This window comes from Camelus dromedarius, chromosome 26 (assembly GCF_036321535.1).
Source record: "Camelus dromedarius isolate mCamDro1 chromosome 26, mCamDro1.pat, whole genome shotgun sequence".
In the NCBI taxonomy this organism is placed as follows: Eukaryota; Metazoa; Chordata; class Mammalia; order Artiodactyla; family Camelidae; genus Camelus; species Camelus dromedarius.
The window spans coordinates 9,463,152-9,490,081 of record NC_087461.1 but is presented as its reverse complement, the minus strand read 5'-3'; the positions used below and the strand labels follow the sequence as shown (position 1 = coordinate 9,490,081).

The window sequence follows — 26,930 nt, the reverse complement described above, 5'->3', positions numbered from 1 at the left end:
TCTTGTTCTGTAGCCTGTCCAGTCCATCGCCCACTCCCAGCTGTGGTCACCTTATTTTTGGATGCTGTCTTGGGAGAAATTAGACAGTGTGCCTGGCTGACTAGGTCACAGGGGACAGGCCCATTTTCGGGGCCCTGATTCAGGGGCTGTGAATTTTCACGCAGACAGCAGCTCCTGGCCTGCCCTGACTCCCTGCTGTTCTGTAACCCAGGGATGCCGTTCAGCGAGAGAATCCTTTTCTGAAGTCATTAACATATAAATTGAGTTCTTTGGAAGAGGAAATTTGGAAATCTGTTACGTTCAAAGAAATCTTTTATTCTTCAGACCTTTAAAGTCATTTGACCGGATTACAGAGGAAAGGCAGTTTATGGTTTGGCACTTCCCCTAACAACTGTATTCTGGGGGAGCAGAGCCTCACCTTTCCCCGATGTGTTCAGAGTCACGGTTGATGTGACCCCTTTACTCTCCAAAAGGCACATGGTCGCCGAGAAGGAGGGATGGAGCAGGTGGGAAGTGCGTGGCCTTAGGGATGACTGTGGTCACTGTTCAGGCCTCCTGCCAGCCGCTCTGCCACAGTTATTACTAAGAAGCCATAACAGCTTCGTTCCATTCCGTACGGGTTAGGAGTACCTTCACGTGACATCCATGACGACATTGCTTGTCATACTCCCTTGTGATGAAATGCTTGTTACAGCTTCACTGAGGGTACGCCCATGTATTTGAGCACATTCATGATTTCATTCACAGCGATTCAGTGCCATGGGATGAATTAAAATAGATTGATTTAAGATGCAGGCATTTTAAATATGACTAGACCTCTGATGGTATCCTCTGTTGTTTTTTTTTTTTTCATAGCTTCCTTTCCTTGGCTAGCTCTTTCAAATAAATACTATGAGACTCTTATTTAGTTGAATTGATTCACAGCGCTCTGTTTTCTGTTTTCCGAAATGATAGGTATGTTATAAAGGTCAGCTGGGAAGAGCTACGGCTCTAAGCGTCACTCCTGAAATGGAAAGAGTAAAGAAGAATCAAGAAAATATTAGTTCGGCAAGTTGTTCTATTCACTTGGGGCTGTCGCAAAAGATGTGTCTCTTATTATTTACTTGCAGACTTTTTTTTTTTTTTTTCCTTGTGAAAATGAAATCGATTTCCAAGAAACATTTGTAATATGTGCAATAGTACACATGTTATTTCAGACAACTTCCAAAAGCTGCTGCTGGCTAACGTTACATTAGCCTGCAACTCTCAATTGGTGTTCCCAGATGTGACCAACATTTACATCCAAAGTTTTGCTTTAAACTGTATTATGTTCATTTAAACAACGATCCATGTTATTTTAGCCAGTGTCTTTGAAAGCGGTTAAGTCTTTGATGCGTAAGTTAAACAATTGTCATCTTACAGATGTATCCCACTGAATGTGGGTTGCTAAATCCTCTCTGTGAAACAAAATAAGAAATGAATCATCGCTCCAAAGTAAGGACTTAGAGGAAAAACAAAAATCTTTAAATAAGTTTCACATAGAATTCAGTTACTCATTAAAGTCCCATCGTGCTCACCAGTGTCCTAGTGATGGTGCGCTTTCTCTCAGGGAATATGAGGGTTTCAGTTCTGAGTGGTACATATGCAATTCGGTGGGAGAAATAAAAGGAAATACAGGGATGTTTGGTGTGCATCCTTCCACAGTGGTGGGGCGGAAAATGGGGAAATACAGACAGGAAAATAAATTTAGGTTCCAATGAGTTTTGGATTTTCCCTGTTGAAGTATGATAACCACTTTCACTGGCTCACTGTTGGTGGATGTTGGCCACTCACACATTTGTTTCCAGTGGGTAGACTTAGGTCATTTTTGCCGCAGCCTTCCAAGGAGACCTTTGAGAGTAAAATTTTAGATTGTTATCCTGGAACGAAATGTAATTCACTGAACAAGTTACCTGGGGAATATTTCAGAATATGTTGTATATGTTTCACTCATTTGGAATGCTTAAAAAGGTTACGTAATTTAAAAAAAATTGTTTGTCTTATTGTTAAGTGTGTACTACTATTTACTTTGCAGGTAAAATATACCCAGGACCAGAAGCAGATGAAAGGTAGACCAAGTCTGATTTTAGATTCACCTGGTCTCAGACATGTCAAAGAAGCACAAAATCATATTTCAATGGTAGGGTCCAGCAAGATCCTCCTTCCATGACTAAAACGTACTAAGGCACCGCACCACCGCGTGTACTGACGGCACTGTTCGCTGTTAATCTGGACAACTAACGAAGCATGGAAATGTGGATATGAACCCTTCCTTTGCAGGAGGAACTATCTAATCATACTGAAATGTAACGGGAATATTTAGTCTAATAAAATAATTTTTCTCAGTGATTTTTCGGGGTGTGTTTTTATTTCTAACGTGACTACTAACTATAAATGCATTTTATGAAAGACATTTGCTTGGCCTTCTTTTCAATTAATTTTAAGATGGAGTTTGGTGTGTTGACATATTTAAAGGATTTTTAAAATATCTATTTTTTAAAAAACAGTTTGGGATACATGGGATATATCTTATATACCATAAAGTTCACTCTGTTAGAGTGCACTATTCAATGGTTTCTGGTGTAATTTACAGACTTAGACAGCCATCACCCTAATCCAATTTTGGAACATGAAAAATGTCTACTTTGAAGTATATATATGTTTTTGTAATTATATATGAAAATTATGTATATAATTATTCATAACTCTCATAATCTAATTTTACATAATAGTGGTTTCTTGAATAATTGTGTAAAAGTATCTTATCATTTTATTGTGTTAAAGTTTAAGAGATAGGAAAGTAATTTATACTTAACTTAGTATATTTTAGGAAGTAACCAGTATTAAAAAAATACATCTTCTAAAACTTACTGGTGTACAGTTTTATATATTAAAAGAGCTGCTAACTCTAACAATGAAAAACATTAAAAATGTCATCACTTGATTTCTGATGCTCAGAAACTGAAGATTCAGACGTTATTTTTGTAATAATTGGAAAAGCTGCGTCTGTGTAGAAAATAATCTAGATGCAGCTGGTACACTGACAAATGTCATTCTATCAACATTTTGTGAGCTGTGTAACAATTGGGAGACTTCAGTTTGAGCTAATTCTGTTTTTCCCCTTTTCAGGTGAAATATCATGAAGATTTTGAAAAGACGAAGGGAAGGGGCTTCACTCCTGTTGTGGATGACCCTGTGACAGAGCGAGTGCGGAAGAACACCCAGGTCGTCAGCGATGCCGCCTATAAAGGTGTCCATCCTCACATCGTGGAGATGGACAGGAGGCCCGGCATCATTGTCGGTAAGCGCACGGGCCTTCTTGGCAGGTCCGCGCAGGCGAGAAGATCGAGCGCGCACTGGCTTTAGGGTTAATTTCCTTGTTCGTTGGACTCCTCCTCAAATGCTTGAAGTGATGCCCCGTTGAAAGTGGACCACAGGCAAAGTGTCACTGTTTGCCTCGCCCTGGGTGGGATTCATGCCTTTGCCAGGCATCATTGCAAATCCATTCTGTTATTGGACGTTCTCTGTCTTTAATAACTTTCTGGTCCTGAAAGTGTTCCTACTTGTTATGCAAAGAATCAGACATGGGTGATAATGAAGGTTGGACAATTATTTTGTTTTCCTTTAGTTTGTGTACCGATCAGTAATTGAACTACAGACATTGTCTGCACGGGTGACATCACAGAAGTAATCCCCTTTAAATCTTTCTACTGCAAACAGTCGTGCTGGAGAGATTCTGATGGTATTCCACAATAGGAATAGCTTATATTTTATGAATAGTGTCTCTGAGCTGGGAGAATTGAGAACTGTCTGAAATCCCCATAAATCAGAGAGGAAGGAACCTTCTTATCCTGCTGTTCCTTCTTGTCAGCCAGGGAGAATCTTAGGGACATGGTGTTGAATGGTGATGGGGAGAGCAAGGCTCATCCTAAAGCCTAAGGCAGGACTGGAAAGGAGAGCTGAGTTTCCGATACATATCAACAACCCATACTTCCAATTGTCTGTTGTCTTTTTCGGAGCAATTAGCCTCTGAATTTTTGCGGCTAGCTCAGTTTTATAGCTCAAATAACATTTCTGGTAGGCATGCAACATGCCTCTCAGTACTTAGTGTTGGGTTAACTTCATCTTTAAAGGTAAGAGTTTTTGGAACCAGTGAAAGGCCATTTAGAGATAAGCTGGGTGAGGAAAGTGTACATTTGACAGGGTAGTGTCTTCTTGTGAAACAAGGGTACTGAAGTCAGGCCCCTGAGATACCTGGATGATTATTAAGCAACTCTGAAAGTAATTTCCAAAGAGACGTTCCAAACGTGTTTGTAGGCAATGGATAGCTTTGCTGACTCCCCAAGTTGATCGCTTAAAAGGGATCACATTAAGTTAGATGGATGAGTTGTGATGTTTTCGTTGATAGTAACACAGAATTAAAGTTTCATTGTTTTGTATGAACATCTCATAAGGGATAGCACAGAGGGTCCAATCCATCCCAGGAGGGTGGAAATGCTGAAGTCTGCACAGCTTACCGCAGGGTCCTACCCTAGATCAGGGGTCAGGAGTGACAGTGAGATCCTTGCTAAAAATGGTAAGATTTTCTAGACTTTGAACTCAGAATTCAATACTCATTACCTTTGAGATAGAGGTTATTATTTTTTAAAAAAAAAATATATAAGATAGATCTCTAAATTATTCACTTACTGGGCAATCCAGAAGTCAGTTTATTTATTCTTTTTGGGGGAAACTATTTTCCATGGAGGGCTTGGTTATGAAACCACATGGAAGTACATTCAGCAGACACTTAAAGTTCTGAGCCAGGCATGGAAATACAGGTTAAGAGATTTTTTTGGGTAATTCAGACTGAGCCAATTTGTGCTTCTTCTGTTTTTGTTGAAGGCTCTGCTGCTTATTGGTGGTGAAACCTTGGCCAAGCAAACTTAATATGCCTGTGCCTCAGTTTCCTCATCTATAAAATGGGGATAGTACTAGTACCTGCTCTACTATCTTAGGATACTTGAGTGATGTTATGTTATAACTGAGAATAGTGCCTGGCATGTGGTAAATGCTACATAATATTAATTAAAGACAGACAAACCGATCTCCAGTTCCAGTTTAATAATTAATTCTCTTTACTTGAGCTCCATTTCTGCCACGTGTCTGTAACCAGGTTTTGATTTTCCCATTGTTGATACAACACCCTACAGATCATTTCAGAACCTGATAACCATTCATTGGAGAGACCGATAAACCCAGAAGTTATTAGAGTTAGATTTTGCCTCCAACTGGAAGAAGAGAATAAACTGGCTGGCACAATCTGATTGCTGACTACAGCAGAGAGCTAATCTGTGGTCCATTGAGAGCAGGAAGCTGCTCCTTACTCATCTCTGCATCCCTCACTGCCCCTTGCTCAGTGCCCTGCTTCACCGAACTCCTGTAATCAATGCACTTTATGTGGGTGAGCCTGCGCTCATGGGCTCAGAATGAAAACTAGGCCTGCCACTTCCCTACATTTCAGCCATTTGTTTCTGTTGTCGGGAGAGAAGTTTTGATTCTTGTTTCGGTTTGTTTTCTTAGACAAAAACCTTGCAGTGGCTTCTTATGAATTACTCACATGTCCTTAATCAGGAATTTGTATCAAGCACTTGACCCGTCTCAGTGTGTGGAGAGCACGTGTGATCAGTCAGGCATGCAGGGAGTTGTCTGGTGTGCACGTGAGTTGGGTGGTGAGTCCCAGGCTCCCCATAGAAGGTCAATGAAGAATAAACTAGGCAACTTAAATTTGATCACAAAGTTTTCTTAGCAAATCCTACGAGTGTGACTACCTCTTCGTTCTCTGCTGAGGTCTGCCTCACAGTGGGTTTGCCTGTTACATGCTTGCTTTTTGTATATACCCCTTTCCAGACTTTTACTCGACTCTCTATGGTGCTAACCTTTTTTTGTTTGTTTTAATTCATTCTTGATTTGTTGATTTCTTCCTTTTGGTAAAAGACCTCAAAGTTTGGCGCACAGATCCTGGCTCCATCTTCGACATTGACCCCCTGGAAGACAATATTCAGTCTAGAAGCCTACATATGCTCTCTGGTACTGCTTACGTCTTGCGTTCCTCCCCATTTATGTGGTTTTGTCCTCAAAGTAAAGCTACTGTGATCTGTGGAAGTTCACTGTGCCATCTGTGTAATATAAATTTTTAAGTTGGTGATTTGAAAAACTGAGAAAAGTTACTGTGCTATTTAATGTATCATTAATCATTTATGAAAACAAAACTTGCAAAAGGGCAATTTAATATATCCTAGATTAGTTTGTTCTAGATTTATTTAACAAGGTGTCTAGAGCTTACTTACATCTGCTTTTTATTAGTTGAATATGATTTTATAGGTTTTCTGGCCTTTCAAATGCCGCTATTTGGGTTGCACTAACTGCTAAGACGTAAAGGAGATTTGTTTCACGAAAAACACAACATTTTAAAGGTATAGTTCTTTTATTTAAAGGATTATATGCAAAACAATGAGGAGATTTTCTATATAGCATCATAAATGCTTTCAAATAAAATAGACTTTCTAGTATCCTTAAAGTTTATCTCTGAGTTTTTATTTAATGCAAAATTTGTAGTTTACATAGGAAGTTGTCTTGACTTTTAACTTAGACTGCTTGATGTTTATAATTAAAAGCAAAAACCAAATGGTTTGGATATTTGGGTGTAGCGACAGCATGGATTGACCCTTCAGACTTTCAGACCACATTTCGCAGACTGAAGCTTTGACAGTTTTACAATTATTTTTAAAAATATAAATAGATACATCATTTAGGTCTTATTCTGCCCCCTGATTTCTACTCTAGATTTAATTGTTGACATCAATAAAGTTGAAAGCCCAGGGCGAAGTAAGGATTCTAATACTTTTATGGTTAATTTGATCCACATAATCAGCCAAATTGTCATTTAATTTTCTGCAAATAAAGAAAAGGCAACCAATGCTGTATTCTTGGTGATATTTGAAAACAATTACTTATAACCAAATATTTTGTTAGAAATTCACTAGCTTGCCAGTGTTTTCTCAGTTCTTGTCAATTTCCCATCTCCCTTTAAAATCTAGGCAGAAAATGAGTATAAATGATCATTAAGTCATTTATACCGTTGATGCAGTGTTTGCTGAAGTTTGGGAATAGGCGATTAGAATTTATATTAGCTGAGCTTTTGGATTATAATTAATAAGGGGCTATTTTTCTTCCTTGTTAAAATTTTTAAGTAATTTTTTGTTTCTTTTTTTTTTTTCTTGAAGTCATTTAATCACAAGTATGAATATTTTTCCCTCCAATATAGAAAAGGCAAATCATTACAGGAGACAACGATCTCGATCTCATTCGAGCAGTACTTTTGGTACAGGTCTGGGAGATGACAAATCAGAAATATCCGAGATTTACCGTAGCTTTTCCTGCTGCAGTGAGCTAACAAGACCATCTGATGATGGAGGTATCGCACAGTAACCATTCTCAAAGAAAATTAATTCTTTTTTTTTTTTAGTGTGTCACAAGTGTGTCTTTAATAAATTCTTTTGCACAAATATTTGGCCTAGGTGTATTTGAACATTTTAAATTATGTTTAGAAAATTGAGTCTTTTTTTTTTAAACCACTAATTTGCATATCTGCATGCCTGCTTTTCCTGTCTTCACTTATTTCACGACGCATGGATCTTTAATGGCAACAAGGTCTTGGGATCTGCTATGTGAGTCTGTTTCACAGGCGTTGTATATGATAGATACACAAGCCAGAGTGGAAACTTGAGTTCTGTGGAGTTTGTATCTGATTTCCATTAAGGAAAATCAATCTTACACTTATATTTGAGTGGTTAAGAGGTTGCTTTGAATTTGTGTGTTTAAATATTGATACACATTTGCAGACAGAGTTAGATTTTGCCAAAAAGAAATACTTACGATATGAGTTTTTTTTTAATGGAAAATACTGTTGATTGTTAATAATCTTCTCTGTATTTTATATAACCATCCTTTTCTTCCCCCTGTTTTCTGCATCCAAGCTGGTGGATTTGGTCTAGAAATTGGTAGTTGAAATTTTTTTGGATATTAAACTCCTCCTGCTGCCTTGGGGAGGGGGAGAGGACTGAGCATATGAGAACAAAAGGATTACTGAATTTCCTTTTCAGCCAAAGGCAGAAATCTCTAATGCAGGAGATTTTGAAGTTGAGCAATTTAACATCTTGGGGGGAAAAGGTCATGTGACTGAGGACCTGATGAAACTAGGAAATCTCTTATAATTGAGTAATTGATTTTTGCATTCATTATAGGAAAACACCTATGAAAATAAAATCAGTTATAGTCAATACGTGTTAAATTATATATTCAGATTGGCCTTAGCTTGGTGGAAAGGTTTTTTTTTCCCCCTTAAATTTCAGATTTCTTGAAGTATAATTGGCATATAAAATTGTAAGCTATGTAAAGTGTACATCATGGTGATTTGGAATATGTATACATCACGAAAGTACTCCTTCCATCTAGTTAATTTACATATCATCACCTCACATTTTTTTTTGGGAGGGTGGGCAAGAACACTCTGTCAGCAAATTTCATTTATACAGTACAGTGTTATCAATTATAGTCACCATGTTTCCATTAGATCCTCAAACTTTATTCACTGTAGAGCTGAAAATTTGTGCCTTTTTACCCATCTCTCCATATTTGCCCCACCCTTCGACCTCTGGCAACTAGTTTCCTATTCTGTTTCTATGAGTTTGACTCTTCTTTCTTTCTTTCTTTCTTTTTAAAGATTCCATCTTTGGTAGACAATTTTTAAGAATCTCCTTTCTCTATGATTCTAATGAAATGTTTATAAACTAGTGTTGCTTTCTTGTAGATAAGATAGATCTGAGAGAGCTCCCCTTTCTGTGTCTGGTTCTCTAACAAATGATTCAGTAACTTTTTTTTTTTTTTTTTGGACTTGGAGCTATGGAATTCTCCCTTCAGTGACCTTTGTGGGTCTGGAGATACAGAACAATGTTGATGCCTAATGAAATAAGTAAAACCCGAAGTAAATGTAAGAACAAATTTCGATCAACCTTATTTAACTTTACAGAATTCAGCCTCCTGGAGCTGGTGTCTCTCCCCAGTGCAATGCACCTTAGAGTCTTTGTTTCGTCAGGGACCCTTTTCATTCACAGCATTCACTCCTTTATTCACCAAACATTTATCCAGTGACTTCTGTACACCAGCCAAGAGCATGGATCTGGCCATGCCTATAGCAGTGAGCAAGAGAGATATACATCTGCTCTGAGGGGCTTGGGGTCTGGTGGGGGACACTGACATTAAGCAGATACTTACCCAAGTAATATATAATTATGAACAGAGTAAGTGCTTTGAGGGGAGGGCATGGGGGTACAAGGTGGGATTCCATCTGGCCTTGATGTCAGGGAAGCCTTCCCCAGAGAGGGAAGATCTCAACTGAGATGTGAATGCTAAATGGAAGTTAACTTGGCCAAAGGGGCTCTGGGAAAATAATGTTTCTCATAGAAAGAACAGAGCAGTGAAGTGGTGCGTCAATGAGACTTTCAAATGGAGGCATGGTGCCGGCAGTCAGAGTTCAGTGGAGGAGGCTGTGCTGGAGATAATGTGGAAGTCATCATCTGTGTCCCTGAGAAGGTCTTGGATGGGTCTATGCAGAGAAAGATACCCGCAAATTTCTCAGCTCCCTCTACGCCAGATTCATGTGTCTCCCATTCCATTCTCTCCTCCGAGGCTGCGTTATAAAAACCCACTGCCATTGGTTTATCTCCTCTTTCTCTTCTCAAGCCACTACTCCTTTTTTTCTAATTAGTTCTAATTATTACGCCAAATTGAATCAGAAAGTATCTCCATTAAAAGAAGGTATGCATAAATATTCTTGCATTTGCACTAGAATTTGAGTAACACATGGTTAAGAGGGAATAATTACTTTTCTTTTAAACGGAGGAATTTCAGACTCCGTGAAAGATGGCAGGGGGGAAATTGGCAGGAAGTAGTTGTCTCAGTAACTTAAAAAATGCCTTTTAAGAGGAACTGACTCTGGAGGCATTTATAACCCGTCCTTCTCGGTCACCTGTTACAAGGCCAAGATGCTCTGTATTTGGTGACATTTCCAATTTTGGAAAACAGATACTGAGGTGTGAAGCAAGAGTAAAGATGTACCAGTAAGTTTTATAACATTAGCACAAGTGATGGCATGCCCACAGGGTATCTGAGTTGATTCAAAAAGATTTTAGGATGCCTGGGGACATGCTCCTAAATTCATTTATTCTGCTGATTGGCACCTTATGTCTGCCTTCAAACGATTAGTGACATAGCAAACCTAATATGTCCCAAACCACCCCCCTCCCCACTCCGCACCATCCCCATAAAATGCTGCTGCTTTCCGGCCTTCCCAGCTGCAACTTTCCAGATACTCAATCCAAACCCTTTGGGATCACCCTCCACGCTTGTCTTTTACTCACATCCTCAGCCAAACCGTTAGCACACCTTGCCAGCTCTCCTGGGAAAAATACATCCCGAATCTGACCGCTGTGCCCACCTCTGCCTGGCTGCTTAATTCAGCTGCTGCCCTCTCTCCCTGGGTCATCACAGAAGCTTCCAGACTAGTTTTCTGCTTCCGGTCTCATCACCCCGAGCTACCAACCCTCTTCCCTGGTCTCTTCTCCACCTGGCAGCGAGAGGAGCTTGTGAAGCACAAGTCAAATTACGTCGTTCTGCCCCCGTTTCATTCTGAATGTCACCCAGATCTTCACCGTCGCCTACAGGACCTTCATCTGCCATGGGCCCAGCTGCCACTCTGAGCTCACTTCCTGCCGTTCTCCATGCCCTTGGCCGCTCGACCACCCAGGGCTCCCTGCTTTACTCACACCTGCCAAGAAAGCTTTTACCCCACCCCAGATATTTGCTTGCCTGGCCCCATTTTCCTTCATGTTTCTGCTCAGATGGCAATCTATCAGAGAGACCCTCTCTAACGACCAGAGATAAAACCGCATCCCTTTCTGTCCTGTCTGGTCCTTCGCTCTTTGCTTTTTTCCTTCAGAGCACTTGACACCCGCCGAGATACACACTTATCTGTTCATGTGCTTGTGCATCTCTGCTCCACGGGGACAGAAACCCCACAAGGGCTGGGATACTGGCTGTTTTGTTTACTACTCTCTCTCCAGCAGCTCTTAGAATAAGCACTCAGCAAATATTTGGTGAATGGATGAAATGGTCAGATTAATATTCCCCCCCAATTCCATTCCACTTTTTTTAAAAAAACAAATTGAGATATAACTGACATATAACCTTGTATTAGTTTTAGGTGTGCAAAAAATTAATATCTTAAAAACTAGAATTGCATATATAAATGTACATAAGTTTAATTTTTTTTTAAATAAAATTCTGTTGCAGAAAGCTTTCAAGAAAATTCTTCCATTTTTGTTTGGATGATGCTTTGATATGTTTCAGTGACATTAAAGCAGAGCTTTAAAAAAAAAACCTAAAGTGGAAACATTCCCAGAGTATTTTCTTTTCTGATGGGATGGCAAAGAAGTAGTATCCATGACATCTTGGTTGCTTTGAAATTTGGGGTCCCCTTTGAAATGTGCACCATGCTGGGCCCTGGGAAGGAGGTGCTGAGTGACTCCGTAGAGGGAGGAAACTTTTATGGTGATGACAGCTGTTTGATGAAAACCTTTAGTGTCCTTAGTTAATCATATGTATTTGTTTAAATACTATTCTAGAAATTGAAGAGGATTTTGGAACAATACTTGTTAGTAGTAAGATGAAGAAAAAAGAGAATGTTCATATAAGTATTTAGAAATGCCATTTTTTTCTTCCAGATTTTGCTGATTTCTTTAAATTTAGATTAGAATTTCATTTGATAAAATGTGTTATGTCCCAGAAAGACATCCTTTAACATCAGGCTGTCTTCCTGCTGTGCAGGTGGGGGGGGGGGGGCAGTGGACCGAACGCTGTGCAGGGAGCAGAGGGCTTCATCCTGGCTCTCCCACTTGTTGATCTGGGTTCTGGGGAGGCCACCTAACCTTATTAGGCTCAGATTCCACATCTGTAACAAGAAGGATGTAGAACAAGTAGCTTTCCTAAGATGTTTTACATTACCTAAGTGCCAAACATTTAAATAAACTCTTTTTCTTTTTTCTTTCTCTTCTTATATGAGGAAGTGTTTATGGCCTGAAGGTGATCTGTTTTACTTGTGAATTAAGTGGTTGGGCAGTTATGAGAGTCTTGGTTTCAGGGTCCTTTTGCTGAGTTACAGGAAATTCTGGTTGTTAGGACAAAGGGTTAAACAATCAGCTCATTTCCTTGAGGCAGAAGTATAATGTTTGCATCGCTCACATTTGGTTTTCATAAGCATTAACATAGAAGCCTTCTCCTTTACTTTTTTTTCTTTTTTAAGCGCTAAGAATCACCTTATTCCATGCGTTTTGGGGAGTGGGGTGTCCCAGGAGGAAAGCAAGCAGGGAGCATGCCTCAGGCCCCATCCAGGTGAGCGGCTTGGGGGCTAGGGCCAGGGGGCATGATCCTGGGGCCTTGAGGAGGCCCGGGTGGTGGTTGTAGCTGCTGTCTCTGCTGTTGCTCCTGCTGGAGCCTGGCTCTGTTGGCCCTGGCCCTGGCCCTGGCCGTGGCCCAAGCATCACTGTTAGATGGCTGTGATGATCCAATCCTTTTCATCCATGAAGCCACGGTGCATCTGCTCCAGCTTCCCGAAGGCAACATAGTGCAGGACCCTGCCTGCCAGAGTGATCATGAGGCAGTATCCCAGAACCCGCTGGTTGTGTTTGTGGGGCTGCTGCCTTGACTCTGGTCCCTGAGGCCTCACACCATGAAACTGGGCCCAGTATTGTGCACTGGGGGGTGTCCAGGAGCTGTGTGTTTGATGAGCAGACTGGGATGGACTGTGGTTCCTGGAAACTTCGGGAAAGTTGCCCAGCGGAGCTGGCGGTCATAGCTGCGGCGGCTCTGCCCCTGGTTGAGCGCTTGGTATGCTTCACTCAGCTCCACCAAGCAGCTGTGTGGGGCTGGGTTCGCGGGATCCCGGGCAGGGCGCAGCCGGGGTGGGGCAGCACTCCCATCATGTCCTTCTCCACGCCCTTTTCCAGGACCCATTCTCTTTGGACTTGGAGAAGAAAGCTCGTTTAACTTCTTCAGTCCTGGTACCAGGATGCACCCCCAACAGTTCACAGTCGTTACTGGGGCCAGAGCGCTGCCGGGCGGCGGTTGCGAAGAACCGGGTGGGAGGACTGCGGGGCCACGGCCGGCGCGGGCGCAGGGGCCGCATGGCGGCAGGCGGGCCGCTGGTGGAGGGAGGCCGCAGAGAGGAGTGGGATGGGACCAGGATGGGACCAGCCTTCAAGCCCTCGGGGAGGTGCGTGGGCAGAGGGAAGGGGCCTGGCCTCGTTTACTTGCGAAGGAAAACAAGCTGGCCCGGGGAACCCAGGAGCGGGTGGGGCTTCCTTGCTCAAGACCAGACGCCAACATCCTAGCCCTTCCCCGGCGCTGAGCCGGGCGTCCGGCGCCCTTCTCCATACCTGTCTCGGTGTCTGGACAGCCAGCCCCGGGCGCCGATGCCCCCCTTCACCCGGGGAGCTGGGGAGGCGGGGGCAGCTCCTTTACGTTTTTATCATTATTTTAGTTATGCGTTTTCGCATGATATTTTCCCTTCTTGCTTTGATGGCTTAATGTTTTCATTTTCTCATGTGATTATGTTGGGCTTTCTGTACTTTTCAGTCTACTTTCCGAGGTATTATGTTACCAAAGGGTTTGCATTTCCCATCTCTACTGTGTTACTTTGATTCAATGAGGCTTTCATTTAAACATCATCTATTTTTGTTTTGATCCTTGAGTAGTGTTATTTGAAATTATCTTTGTAGTCTTTTGGTATTAGATGAGGTTAAGGTATTTTCCTTTGACACACAGTTCCTCGAGTGGAAATAACCCTGATGGTTTCTGCTTATTTCACTGAGAGGTTTTCTTTGATCTTTGTGTTTGTCTTTAGGTCATTTGCCCACAACATGTATTTGCCTCCTGGTACTGCTTTGTATTTCTTCGAGTTTCGTTAATTCACAGTGTTTTGTGTTGCCGGTATTTTTATTTGTTCGCCGTCTCACCTAGTGTTTACCTTTCTCCGTTTGAACTTGTGTTCAGTTTTGCTTCAGGTATTTTTTGTGTGTCTGTTTTCCTCCGGAGCATACAGGGGATGGGAGTGTGATGGGGAAGGAAGAGCAGGTGCGCTTTTCAAAACAGACATTTCCAGTGCTCCAACCTTGTGAGCTTTTCCATTTTGCTGTGAAAGAATCTTACTGGGATGACCTAGTCCCGTCTGAACTGATGGAGAAACAAGTTTCTGAATTCCAGGCTGTGCTTATAGCCTCCCATCCCATGTAATATGTCCTCAAAAGAAGTTGCAAGAGATGCTTCAGTACATTCTGGAACTCTCAGTATATTGTCTGTAGGCATGCCAAGAGGGCAGTGTGCCAATCAGGTAGCCAGTAGCCCTGGTAAACACCCATAACTCCGTCAGTTCATTCACCAAAAATTTATCTAGTATCTCCCATATGCTGGAAACACAAAATAAAAGATACAGTTATTGTCTTCAGAGAACTCACGTTCTGGCGGGTGAGCCAGATGCATAAACCCATTGTGCTCAGGAAGGCATGATGATGGAGTAAATAAAATATGGAGTTAGAATTAGCCAAGCAGTGAAATGGGAGAAAAGGTATTGTAGGCAGAAAATTAGCACCTAAAACAGTACCTGTATTAGACACTCAGTAGATAGTGTTGAATATATAAATATATTCAAATTAAATTTGATCTGAAATATAAAGAAACAGCTTTGCTGCATGTGTTAAATCACTAAAACATGGCATTCATCTTTATTAGTGTCTAAAGTTAGACTTGCAAGTAACAGTGTTATAATAACCCTCATTGTAATTTTTTTTAAAAGCAGTCATGTAGGGTGTATCACCAGAATGTAGCATTGTGACCTGTTTATTACAAAGTCAGCTAATGACCTTTCATAATAGAAAAATCAGTCAATTATTCCTACGTCAGCACTTCCATTCTGTTATGAATACTTCTCTCTCCGTGTTTTTGTTTAGGGGGACATCTGTCCTCGGTAGAGACTCAGGAGAGTAGAAGTGCCTATCAGAATTCTGGAATTCATACCTTTTGTGGTTTCTGTCTCAGGGTATTCTGGTTTCTTTGATCATGTAGTCCACAGAGACAGAGAGTTGCACGTGCTATGTGGCTTTCCTTCCAGTCCCAGCACAGGGTCGGGGTGCTCAATGAGTAGATGGTGCATGGAAGGAGGCCAAGGCAGGAGCAGTCATTGCTTTCCCAGCCTCAGTGAAGACCCCTAAGGTCTGCCTTAAGTTCCTCAGGACAATAGGCATCATTAAAAGCTGAATTTGCCATGAAACTGGGAACAGAAATATTAACCACAGGCGCCATAATAAACTATTCATGTGTTTTGAAAGTGATGGATATGAATCCAACCAGCAGTGTTTCAAAGTCCTTTTTAATATGAGCAGTGTCCATAAAGTCACAATCCTTGGCCCAGTATTCACATTAATTCTTCTGCTGATTCTCTTTCCCACTGAGGACTTACATTTTATGATTTAGAGATGGCATCCTGCCCCAAGTTCATGTTACGGGTTTTTAGTGATGAGTGCTTTATTTAAAGTTAGATAACTAGAAGAACCTGTGAGAAAACATGCTCCTGATTTTAAACTCTTTGCCTTCATTGAAAATAAACTCCAGTATTTCTATTTTAGCCACGAATTCAGTTTTTTGATTACTGATTGGCAACCCCAATCCCCTGGGGAAAAAAAAAAAACAAAACTAACTCCTTCCCAGCCTGACTTCTGTAAAGAAAAATACATTCAAGAAGAGACTCCCAGTTGTGTTATTTCCTTGCTGTTTTTGACTGTTATTTCTGATCCGAATTTGAGATGTTGGCTAGCATCGGTCAAAAAAAAGGGATGGTTTAATATCTTCATTTACGTTTCGGAAGATTTGAAGAGTTGATGGTTGAAATACCAAACCTCTGTGATGAAACTAATCTATAGGAAAATGAATGATTCCTTTGTAATGTAAAATCCAATTAGCAGAATATGACGTGATTCTACTTAGTCGTTAGTCAGTACATCTATCCTAGAAAGCAAGCACACGATGTAAACTGTTAGAAACTTGTGGTTAGTTCTGTTGTTCCCCCAACACAAAGGTTCAGGATTCTGATTGAAGTCCTTAGAGAAACTCCTCTCTCTAGTATCAGTAGACTTGGAATGAAAGAAACGTTGTAAGTTTCCTTTTCTGAGTGTGAAGTTGGGGAAGGGCTCAAAGACTAATGAATAGCACTTGTCCCAAGACGCACATGTGTCTTTCATTGATTTGCCAAAGTTAAATCAAAGTGTTCCACATGTGTCTGAAGGAGAACCATCTGACAAAGTAGCAAACAATAAAAACTTTAAAAATGTATTTCCTGTGAAGCTGAGTTGACTGGGAAAAAAGAGAAGGTTGGACCATCAGGAAAGATATGAATGGCTGCAGCATGTGTGTCAAGTTGGTTGACTCTGGAAGAGCTTTATAAATTCTAAGTGGCTTTATAAATTCTTATCACGTAAAGGAGAGAGTAGGCATTCTTGTTTTGTTCTTTATTATTTATTATTGTGTATTGTTAAACATTGGCAATAAAAGTGGAAATGGCAGTTTTTGTTTCCATGGCTCAACAGCGATATCCAACTTGGATAGCAGACTGAGTATACTTACATATGTACGGTTCTGTCTTACGTGTAAAACAGTAAAGTCATGCTGTTATCTCTGTAGTCCCGGATTTCCCTGTTCTCCCCTGACTTCCTGTCTCATCCAGGTGCCCCACCTCCTCTGGCCCCGAGCCCCAGGCTAGTAGGTCATGGGGGTTAGGTCCTGACTTTGCGGGAACCACTTACAATGTCCAGGATCTGAAACAGCTGGGTGATGTATCGAGTTTCTGCATTCTGTTCGTTCGGTCCTGTTGCCCAGGTGCGGTGTTGTGCGCTGCTTCTCCTGTGGCCAGATTTCCCGTTTCTTGTTGTCTGACCCCCTCTCTCCCTCACAAAAAAGCCCTCATCTGCTCAGGCTGCATTTTTCATTCTGGTTCTTTGTCTTACTTCACATCCCGACCCGTGTGTACCGAGCTTGCTGTTTGCGGGCCTGTCTGTCAAGCTCTTTCCTACAGCCTGTCTCATGTGCTTGTAATTGGGCCTTAGGTCACAGGGACCCTCTGCTCACCTCCCTGCCTGACTGTGGCTCTTCGTACCTGCCTGTTTCTCCGGCCCCAGCCACTCACCTGGAACTTAGAGCTTGGGCTCTGGGAGAGCTGGACAATCCTGAACACTCATTTTCCCACATTTCCTGACCTCCAGTTCATGTCAGGGGTGCAGTGAGTCAGTTTCATAAATGTCCATTGGTTAAAAAATTATATTGACCCATTCACAAATGCAGGCAATCCTGAGCCGTGTCTAGATATGACATTGGGTGTGGCTTGTTGCTAAGAAGTCTAATGTAAAATTACATTGTGGGTTGATGGTACTCCCTAAGAGTCAGTGTTTGAATTGATTAGTAGGAGGATAAACCAGATCATTGCCCAGTTCTAAGTCTTTAAGAATACATCGCCTATATTGATATAATTCGTATTTATAGATAGTCTCTTTAATGGCGTAATGAGATTTTCTTTCATTGTACTTGAGTGACGGTGTGTAAGATTGATTTACACAATATCTGCAGTAGTAGTCACTGAGGAAAATTGGGATTTGCTGTGAGCTGACTTTTCAGTCATAATGTGTGTGCAAAAGCTTAGTCTCAGCGATACGGTTCACCTAAATGGAGCAGCGTCCCCGGCTACCTGCTGTCCTTACGTTCCTTACTGCTTTCATCTTATCAAAGAACTGCCCCAAATTATATAGTTGTTGTCAGGAAACCACATACACTCCTGTACTGTACGTTCCTTTCTTTCCTTTTTTTTGTCTTGTTTTGGGGGATAGCGTGCATATGCCTGTAGACCCAGACACACACCATATGGATTTTGTGCTGTAAAAATATTGTTGAAGACTCTGTAACTTGGAGCAGAAATTATTTGCTCATCTTTGGGTTATGGTTTGGGTTATGGTTACAAGGTGGGGAGTTCATTCTGGCTTAAGTAGCTAAAAATTAGAAACAAATCTGAGAAAAAAACTACACAAGTCAAAATTTCAAATCTCAATATAGGAATAAATTGGTTAGATTATTCTGAAGCTAAATAGCAGGTAGTCTTCAGTCCAAAGCTCTCTAGTTCTGTTCAAACCAATGTGATGTCTTAGCTCAGTTTTGTCAAAGAACATTCACAGACTTAACGATTTCTAGAGGAAAACCAGTTAGCTTTGAAATCAAAACGTACTGCTTTGCTGGGCCTCCGAGACAAAGTTTAAATGGCAGGTAATTTAAAATATAACTGATTGTGTGTCTTTTTCAACAGTTAGGAATTGCAGAGTCCTAAAACAGTATTTTAGAAGTTCTCACTTGAGACAGCCAAGCCAAATATATAAATGAAATGGTCAAATGTGATGTATGTATGCATAGTTCTGAAAAGTACCTAACTTACGTATGTTTCCTTTTGTAATTAGCAGGTAATTAAGAATCTTTAAACATTCAACTTGCGTTTGATTAAAGTGACATTGTAAGTCTGTCATTTAAGTTTAGGGAAGAAAATGGTTAAATAGTCTCCTGGACTTAATTGTATTTTCTGCTGGAGTCTTAGCGTGTCTGTGGAAGTGGAGATTGTCACTATGCTGATGACGACTGGGGGAGGTAACATGTTTCGGGCAGTGTTCTACAAAATGATTTTGAAAATTGTTAAGTGGCATCATAATGGGGGTCTCCACTGCCCAGTGGGAAGGCGGCTGATGTCATATTCGGAGACCTGATGTGAACACAGACCTACAATTATTCGTACAGGATCAGGTGATTGAATGACAATTGCCCTGGGGAACTAGAGTTGCCTCTGTAAGCATGAGAAACCTGCCTTGCATATCTCCCCAAGCATTAAACCTCTTTTTTTCCCCCTTTTTTCTTTCCCTTCCCTCTGACTCCTGGCTGCCCCACGGCAGGAGTGCATAGCTCACTGCTGCATCTTCCAAGTTCAGATCAAGCCCCCACTTCTCCTAGAAGCTCCTCTCAGACCACAGTGCTTTTCCTCGCTTCTGAATTTCCAGTGCTTCTTTGTAAATTAATCTTATGCTATTTTGTCATTTCTTCCATCATCACTTTGGTGTGGTGTAGCCCAGAGTTTGGTTTCTGGAGTCAAGATTGTTGGCATTTAAACACTAGCTCCCACGTGGCTCTGATATTTTTGACCAAGTTACTGAATCTTGCTAACTTTCAATAGATTCTCTGTCTGTAAAATGGGCATTTACCATCTGTAAATGGTGACGATTATACCAGCTAAGGCTTGTGACGCGCTGGGCACAGAGCCTGGCATGGTGTAAGCAGAGGGACCAATGGTGCCAATTTGCTAAGACCAGAGGGGTTCCTGGGAAGCAGAACTTTCAGTGCATAAATCAGAAAAGTCCCAAGCAGACTGAGTTAGTCTCCTTAATTGTAAGCATTTCATTTACGTTATTCAAATTTTATTGTGTCCATATTTTGCATTCCTTGGGAATCCTATGTTACATCTTTCCTGCAGCAAGTTTCACAGAGGCACGTGCCCAGGCATTTTAAAGATCTTCATGTATCCTACATTTTCTTAAAAGAGGTTTGCAATACCTTATAGTAATAAAACTCCTCTAAGACTAGACTAGAAAATGAAAACAGAGATGGCATGGGAGTCTAGAAGAGGAACTGTTAGGAACGTAGCATTGGCTTGAGGGATAATTTTTGATTTTGCAAAGACATTTTAAAAATTGTACCTCAAATGACTGGAACAGTGCAGATAATAAAAGAGATTAACAGTTAGCTCCAGGAAAAAGCGATACATGGAAGAAAATAGAATCACAGATTGCTACTGTTAAATCAAGCGATCAAGCCATCCGGAAGCACCTCGTAGCTGCTGGGCTGTCTTGCTGCCCTTCTGTAAATCCAGCTGCTAAGGACACAGAGACACCTTCATGACCCACCACGCCACAGGCAGTGTGGGCTTCCCGTGGTAATGATCCTCCTCACCCCTCCACCCCCAGGTTCTTCCTTGGAATGAACTCAGCTTTGGGGGTGGGGTGGGTCCTGGGAGTCAGCCCAGGGAGGTGCAGAGCGCACAGTGTGTCTGTGTCACCGCTGAGAAGTGCTCAGCTTAGGAGATCCCGATCTTGTCTGGGGACCACCGCACACCTGCCCTGCCTTTGCCCTGCAGAAGACCTTATCAACCTGGTTAGGAGACAGGCCTCCTCTGGGGAGGAAAGGGAGACTTTATCATCATAAAGACATATTTTTGGCTGCAGTCTCCCTTTCCTCTTGGATGGTGACCAGGCCCTGACCTGCTCCGCCCCGGGAAGTGGGGGGTGGGCTTTAGGAGTCTGCCACCCACCGGTGGTGCCTCATGGCATTTCCTCGCCAGGCGTGCTGCACGTTGGCCTCCCAGTGATCCCATCGGGAGCCTCCTCTCGGCTCAGCTTTCTTCCCACGATCCCGGGCTGAGTCCCGGGTCAAACGTCTGCCTCCACGAACAGAAACAAGTCACGGGGCAGCTGGTGCTGTGCTTTATTTGGCCTGTTCCAGCTGCTCTCACAGAAAGTCCTAGATTGGGAGGATCGTCTGTTGATTTCTCACAGTTCTGGAGGCTGGGAGGCGGAGGTCAGGGTGCCAGCATTGTCAGGGCTGGTGGGAGCCCTCTTCTGGGTCATGGACCACCACCTTTTCCTTGTTTCCTCACGTGGTGGAAGGAGAGCTGGCTAGGTCTCTGGCCTCTTCTCATAAGGGCACTAATCCCATTCACGAGGGCTCCACCCCCATGACCTTATCACCTCCCCAAGGCCCCACCTCCAAATACCATCATGTTGGGGGCCAGGATTTCAAACATATGAATTTGGGGGGATACAAACAGTCCATTGCAGGGGAGGAGAGGGAATTTGGGAGTAACATAAATAGTGTCCCATGTGCCCCTAAATTTGTCTCAGGTGGAGAAGAAGCAGCCGCCAGTAGCGTAGTTGTTCCTCACTGTGGCTGCCTATTTGAACCACTTGGAAGATGGAAAGGATAAAACACCAGGGTCCACTCACTCCCACTACCACCCCAGAGACATTTAATTAATCTGGGGGATTTGGACATAGCCCGCTTTTAAAACATCTCAGGTGAATTTCATGTGCAGCCAGGGTTGAAACTCACTGCAAGTGACCGAATCCTCCTCTTTCCTCCTTTCCTCCCCACAGTTCAGGGCCCATGCCGGAGATGAAAATTTAAAGTATGAAATAGCCATGATTGCTTTTATTTTTACATATGATTTCTAAAGTTTGAGCAATTATTTTGTATCATGATGTGTCACTATGCAGAGATGATCGTTCTGCTGCCTTCCTGCTTCATCTCCCAGCCTCTTTATTTTTATTCTCTAAAATGGGAGTAACACCTGTCTGTTCTGCTACTTAAGGGCAACACATAAAGCACCAGGCACACGGAAGATGCTCACGTGATACTCCCTGTCTCCCCCCACCTCCTCTGTGTACCTCCCCCAGAGTGGACATTTTTTGAGGGGTGCTTTTCTACTTTTATTTTGGGTGCTTTTCTTTGGTTCATTTACTTTAATCTTTGCATGTTTACATAAATGTCCTTATTGTTTTTCCAGTTTCAAATTTGTGAAGGTCCCTAAAATTTTTTCTTTCTTCATTTTCGACTTCTGTTTTATGATCTTCTTGTCTGCTTACTACTTTATCTTGGTTTTATCTCCTTCCATTGTAAGAATAAACCTTAAATAGGAAATATGAGTGTTGTCTGTTTGTGGAAGAATTTGCTGTGCACTAGAAGAGAGATTTTGGTTTTATAAATACTATGGGACATTTCAAATAGAGCCTGGAGTCCTTAGTGCTGGAGTCAGATTCCAGGTCTCTTGTCAATAAATCTTACCAATGCGAAGTGAAGGTTGTGTTTTGTTGTTGCCTTAGAATAATGAAAGCTATTGTTTTGTGGCTTTTATGTTTTGGAAATAGAAACCCCCAACCTCAAGAGTCTTGGGTTGGAAGACCATCACACCTTTATCATCATCTGTACCAAGGCTTGTGGCATCTGACCACTATTTAATAAAAAGGGCACTGTGTGTTCTTCTCTTTCATAAGAAGTCCGTGTTTGTGGCAAAATTAGGCTAACTTCTTGCTTTTGCAAAACCCTTTGAATTCTGTATTTTCGTGGAAGATAATCTCATACTCACATGGAAGAGCTATCTTTTACCCAGATTCTTAGTAAACCCAATTTCCAAAGCCAATGCTTGAAATTTTCCTTTTGCTTGTTTCACTTATGTTTTATAAAAAAAAAAAAATTCATATAAAAAACAGAACAAGAAAACAAGCAATGTTTGTGCCTCTTTCTAAATTTGCTTTTAGTAAGTTGATTCCTCTGAGCTCTCAGTTATATTTTTCATAGTCCTGATAGGGGTGTCCTAAAACCTCTTGTACTGTACCAGGTATAGGGGAGATAACAAGGTTTGATAACCCCAAAGAGACTTTGATTAAATAATGTACCTAGAGAGGAAGATGGAAAGAATTGATAAGGCATGAGGAGAAACCATACAAACAAGATAGAGTGTATTTACTCCAAGGTTTCTCACCCTAACCTCTCCTGCTCTCTCCAGCCCAACCATGTTTAAGACAAATATGTTACTTTCTCTGCCTTCTGTATTTGACGGTCGCTACAGATTCCCTTTGAAGGTCAGGTTCGAACAATTGAGTAGGCATGAACTCATTTCATTTTTAAAAGCCTAAATTAGAGAACACCGTTAAATGACAGTCCTAAGTAGTCAGTACTGATGGGCACTAGCTGGGGTTATGAGGTACAGCCTGTGCAAACATCAACGTATTACCACCTACGAGATAGCATATTTGAGATTTTTTTCGTCGTTGTCCTTTCCTGCATTTTTTCCAAAATATTTTAAGATGGTTGTGCTTGACACTGTACATCAAAATGTAAGATTTTAGTTAAAAGCGTAACAAAGGATTAAAGGCTTAATTTTTGTTTTAATTTTAAAGGGTTGCTTGTTTAATCTTAAGTATTTACCAATTCAATAATAATGGAGAAATAACTTGTTTAAATGGATAAAACCCAGTTCAGGACTGCTGGCCTGGGGATGCAGTTGGAGGCATTGACTAATAATGTATTGAAGGAAATGCTCTAAGTATCCGGAGCCATTTCCTTAATTGGGCAAAGGCCGGATGTACGGGGCCATCACGGCTCTGGGAAGGCAATTGTTTTTGTCTCTTATGCTTGCGTACTTTGAATGGAGGGGGCAGTGATAATTGTTAAAATTTATGCAAGCTTACCAAGTGACAGGCAAGGCCACAAGCTCTGTGCACACAGGGACTCTTAAATATTTGCTGATGGTCAAGAGGGTAAGTGAATGAATGGTCAATGCTTCTGGCTTCCAACACAAGGAAAAGTCTTTTAGTCAGAATTTAATCTAGATGTTTGTGGGAATTTCATTATTTTTTCATCATGAGTGAAGTTTTTTTTCTTTTCTTGGGGGAAATGGGGGAAGTAGTTAGGTTTTTATTAATTTATTTTAATGGAGGCACTGGGGATTGAACCCAGGACCTCGTGCATGCTAAGCACACACTCTGCCACTGAGCTATACTCTCCCTCCTCTTCTTGAGTGAATTTTCACAATGTCCTTGACATCTATTGACATTAAATATTTACACCGAGTTGACAGAGTTAAAAAGTGCTAATTTCTGAAGTATTTGATGTTAAATCACTTTATAATATACTACTGGGCAAGTAAAGATCTTTCTCTAGAAAGGCATTAAATAAACACAGTTGTAACAACATTGTTATATGAATTAACTCAAGAACTATTTTTTAAAAATCCCCATTTAACCTAATATCATAATTATCTGGAGAACGGATTAACGATTTGTAATTTTCTGGTGATTAAACTTCCTTAAAGTCTGATGTTCTCATATATCATTAGAATGAATGTGCCACTTATAAAACATTAATTATTCATCATACCCAAGAATTACATCTGCTTTATTCTTTTATTATAATAACTGTCCTGAATAAATCAGCCTCTGATAATTACTTTATATACTCAACCTGATTGAACAAAGATGGCAACTTATTATGGATTTTTATAGCACATATATCTATACAAGTTTTACTAGTGGATCATATAATTATTCAAAACACAATGAAGGGTATGCCTACTAAAATACTGCCATATAGCTCATGATTATGGTTAAAAATGCTGAAACATACTTACAGAGAAACACACACTCTACTGATTTTGTGGGATCTTATGTAGCTCCTGTGTTGGTTTCTCTAGAATTCGGTCTTCTTCAAAACTGGAGCTGTCTTTTACATGCCATAATTAGTGGTGGAAACAGCACAAACTAAGTGAATACTATCTTTTTTATGTAGAAGGATAATGTTTATGAAATTCTTTAAGTGGTTTGGTTCCTCAGGCTTTTGTAACATTATTCAGCTGACTTATAGCCAAAATACAGTGGGTAACTCATAGATGCTAAATGAAGTTTTCCTCCAAGAGTATAGACTAATTAACTGCTTAACAAACTTGCATTGCTGAACATATGCTATGGTTACCATGTTTGTAGAGGTAGCATTCAGCTGTATGTCTCACAATATTGAAAGCATCCATTTTTAGGTATCCTATGAGAACAGTTATACTCTGTCATTGGTTTGACAATCCAGTTAAAGTCCTTTAAATTTCTTATTCTTATTTTGGAAAAATGCCTACAAGGATCACATGGCCAAGTGAAAAATGACTTTGTTAAGTGACTATGGGATATCTTTGTTCTATATTTGTGTTATTTTAATATAGCATCTGCAAAGGAGTAATACAAGCATTTCTAATACATATTTAACTGCATGTTAAACTGATTACCCATATATATCCTTCATTACAGAAATGTATGCTAATCGAGGGATCACTTATAACATCACTGCTCAAATTTCACATGGCACTGAAAATGGCATTTTGTTCCGGAATTGTCTAGCAAAGCATGGTGTCACTTAGGGCTGGGAAGGGGTTTTGTTTTGAGGCTGGGTTTAAGGACTCTTTGTGTGTGTGTGTGTGTGTCTGTTTAATGTCCAGCACCTGTTCTTCCCGGAGCCTACCAGCAGAGCCATTCCCAAGGCTATGGGTACATGCACCAGACCAGCCTGTCATCCATGCGGTCAGTGCAGCATTCACCACATCTGGTGAGTGTCCCCTTGAAGTGTTCCTTCTTCCCTGCTCTTCCCATTTTATCTCCAGAAGATAAATGCACACAGAATACAGTTGAATTGAATATGATGCCTTTTATATAAAGGATAAATGGTGACTTGTATCAAGACATATAGAAGTAAACTGTTGGGAAGGGAAGGCATGATGTAAAAACATGTAAACAATAAAACATACAAAGAATCTACCAAATGTATATCCTAATTGTTACTTCATGATTGGAAGTAGTCAATGATGATCTTCATCTAGTTAAAAAAGAGCACAAATATTTGGTCAAGTTAACTAGTTAGCTGAATGGCCATTGAAACCTAAATGTCATGGCCAACACATGTCTTTGAGTCCTCCCTCCTCCTGGAAATCCTGGAGTGCTGAGTCACTCATTAAATGGAGAGTTTGGAAGCAGTGTTCCAGGTCATTTAGCCAAATGTGGCTATCTTCTGCTGCAATTGCTCCTGCAAGTTCCTGCCACAGTCCCTTGGCCTTTGAGCCCTTAGAAGCAGGTGGCCCTTCGAAGCAGTTTGTAAGATATCTTTTTATTTAATATGTTTTTTTGAAGTATAGTTGACTTACAATATTATATTAGTTTCAGGTATACAACATAATGATTTAATATTTGTGTAGATTATGCACCATACAAAGTTATTGCAATGTTATTGACTATTTTCCTGTGCTATGCATTACATCTCTGTGACTTACTTATTTTTTTAATAACTGGTAATAAGGTATCTTTAATCACTCTAAAGTTCTTTGAATCTCAGCCAGTTTCCTCAGTCTGTGGATGCACTTGATCTTGAGATTGCCTGATGTTAATATTAGCTAAACTCTTGGCCTCAAATGAAAACAAATATAGTAAAACTCAATTTAAAGTTTCCTCATTATAGCAAGGATTTAATTATATGTACTTCAATATTCAGGACATTTATATGCTAAAGTTCTATTACTGTGATACAGAACCTATTGAGTATATTATGGATTTTTTAAAATTTGCTTTAAATATTTTCAAGAGGAAACAAAAATTCTTGGTAAAGTCCATTACCTCTGCCAGGGGACCAGTGGTAGTGACTTGTCTGCCACTGTGGTGGGTTTTGTTCTCTGAAGAATGTGGGCTAGGGGAGGATCTACGTAATCTAAGGTGTCTGGGCTTATCTGAAGCTGGAGGAGTTGGCTTGACTGCCTCAAAGCTTACTTTTTTTTTAATTTAAATTTTATTTTTTACATTTTTTTATTTTATTGGGTTTTAGTCAGTATACAATGTTGTGTCAATTTCCGGTGTAGAGCACAATTTTTCAGTCATGCGTGAATATACATATATTCATTTTCACACTCTTTTTTACCGTGAGCTACCACAACATCTTGTATATATTTCCCTGTGCTATCAAAGCTTACTTTTTGATGGGCAGGCTATTGTATTTAGTGGCTTGCTCTGTCCCCATTCTGGCTGCAAATATTATGCCTTTTGCTAGACTAGTGAACTTGAACACAATTAGGACAGACACCAGGGTCTGATTTGCAGAACTCCAGAAAC

At 40.8% G+C, this 26,930-nt stretch overlaps 1 protein-coding gene and 1 pseudogene across 12 annotated transcripts in view; one reads left to right on the top strand and one right to left on the bottom strand.

Annotated features, from left to right (window-relative positions):
* NEBL (nebulette) overlaps positions 1-26,930 on the top strand; it is a 310,416-nt gene that overhangs the window by 277,960 nt on the left and 5,526 nt on the right. For 9 of the 12 annotated variants that reach the window (XM_031444720.2, XM_064479370.1, XM_064479369.1 and 6 more), the window contains 6 exons: positions 955-1,047; positions 2,054-2,158; positions 3,148-3,319; positions 5,995-6,087; positions 7,325-7,474; positions 25,277-25,383. In XM_031444720.2, the coding sequence (XP_031300580.1) occupies positions 955-1,047; positions 2,054-2,158; positions 3,148-3,319; positions 5,995-6,087; positions 7,325-7,474; positions 25,277-25,383 (720 nt within the window). The remainder of the gene's footprint in view (positions 1-954; positions 1,048-2,053; positions 2,159-3,147; positions 3,320-5,994; positions 6,088-7,324; positions 7,475-25,276; positions 25,384-26,930) is intronic. The other 3 variants (XM_064479371.1, XM_031444721.2, XM_031444722.2) reach the window with 3 other exon arrangements.
* LOC105084929 (dnaJ homolog subfamily C member 4-like) lies at positions 12,493-13,128 on the bottom strand (annotated as a pseudogene).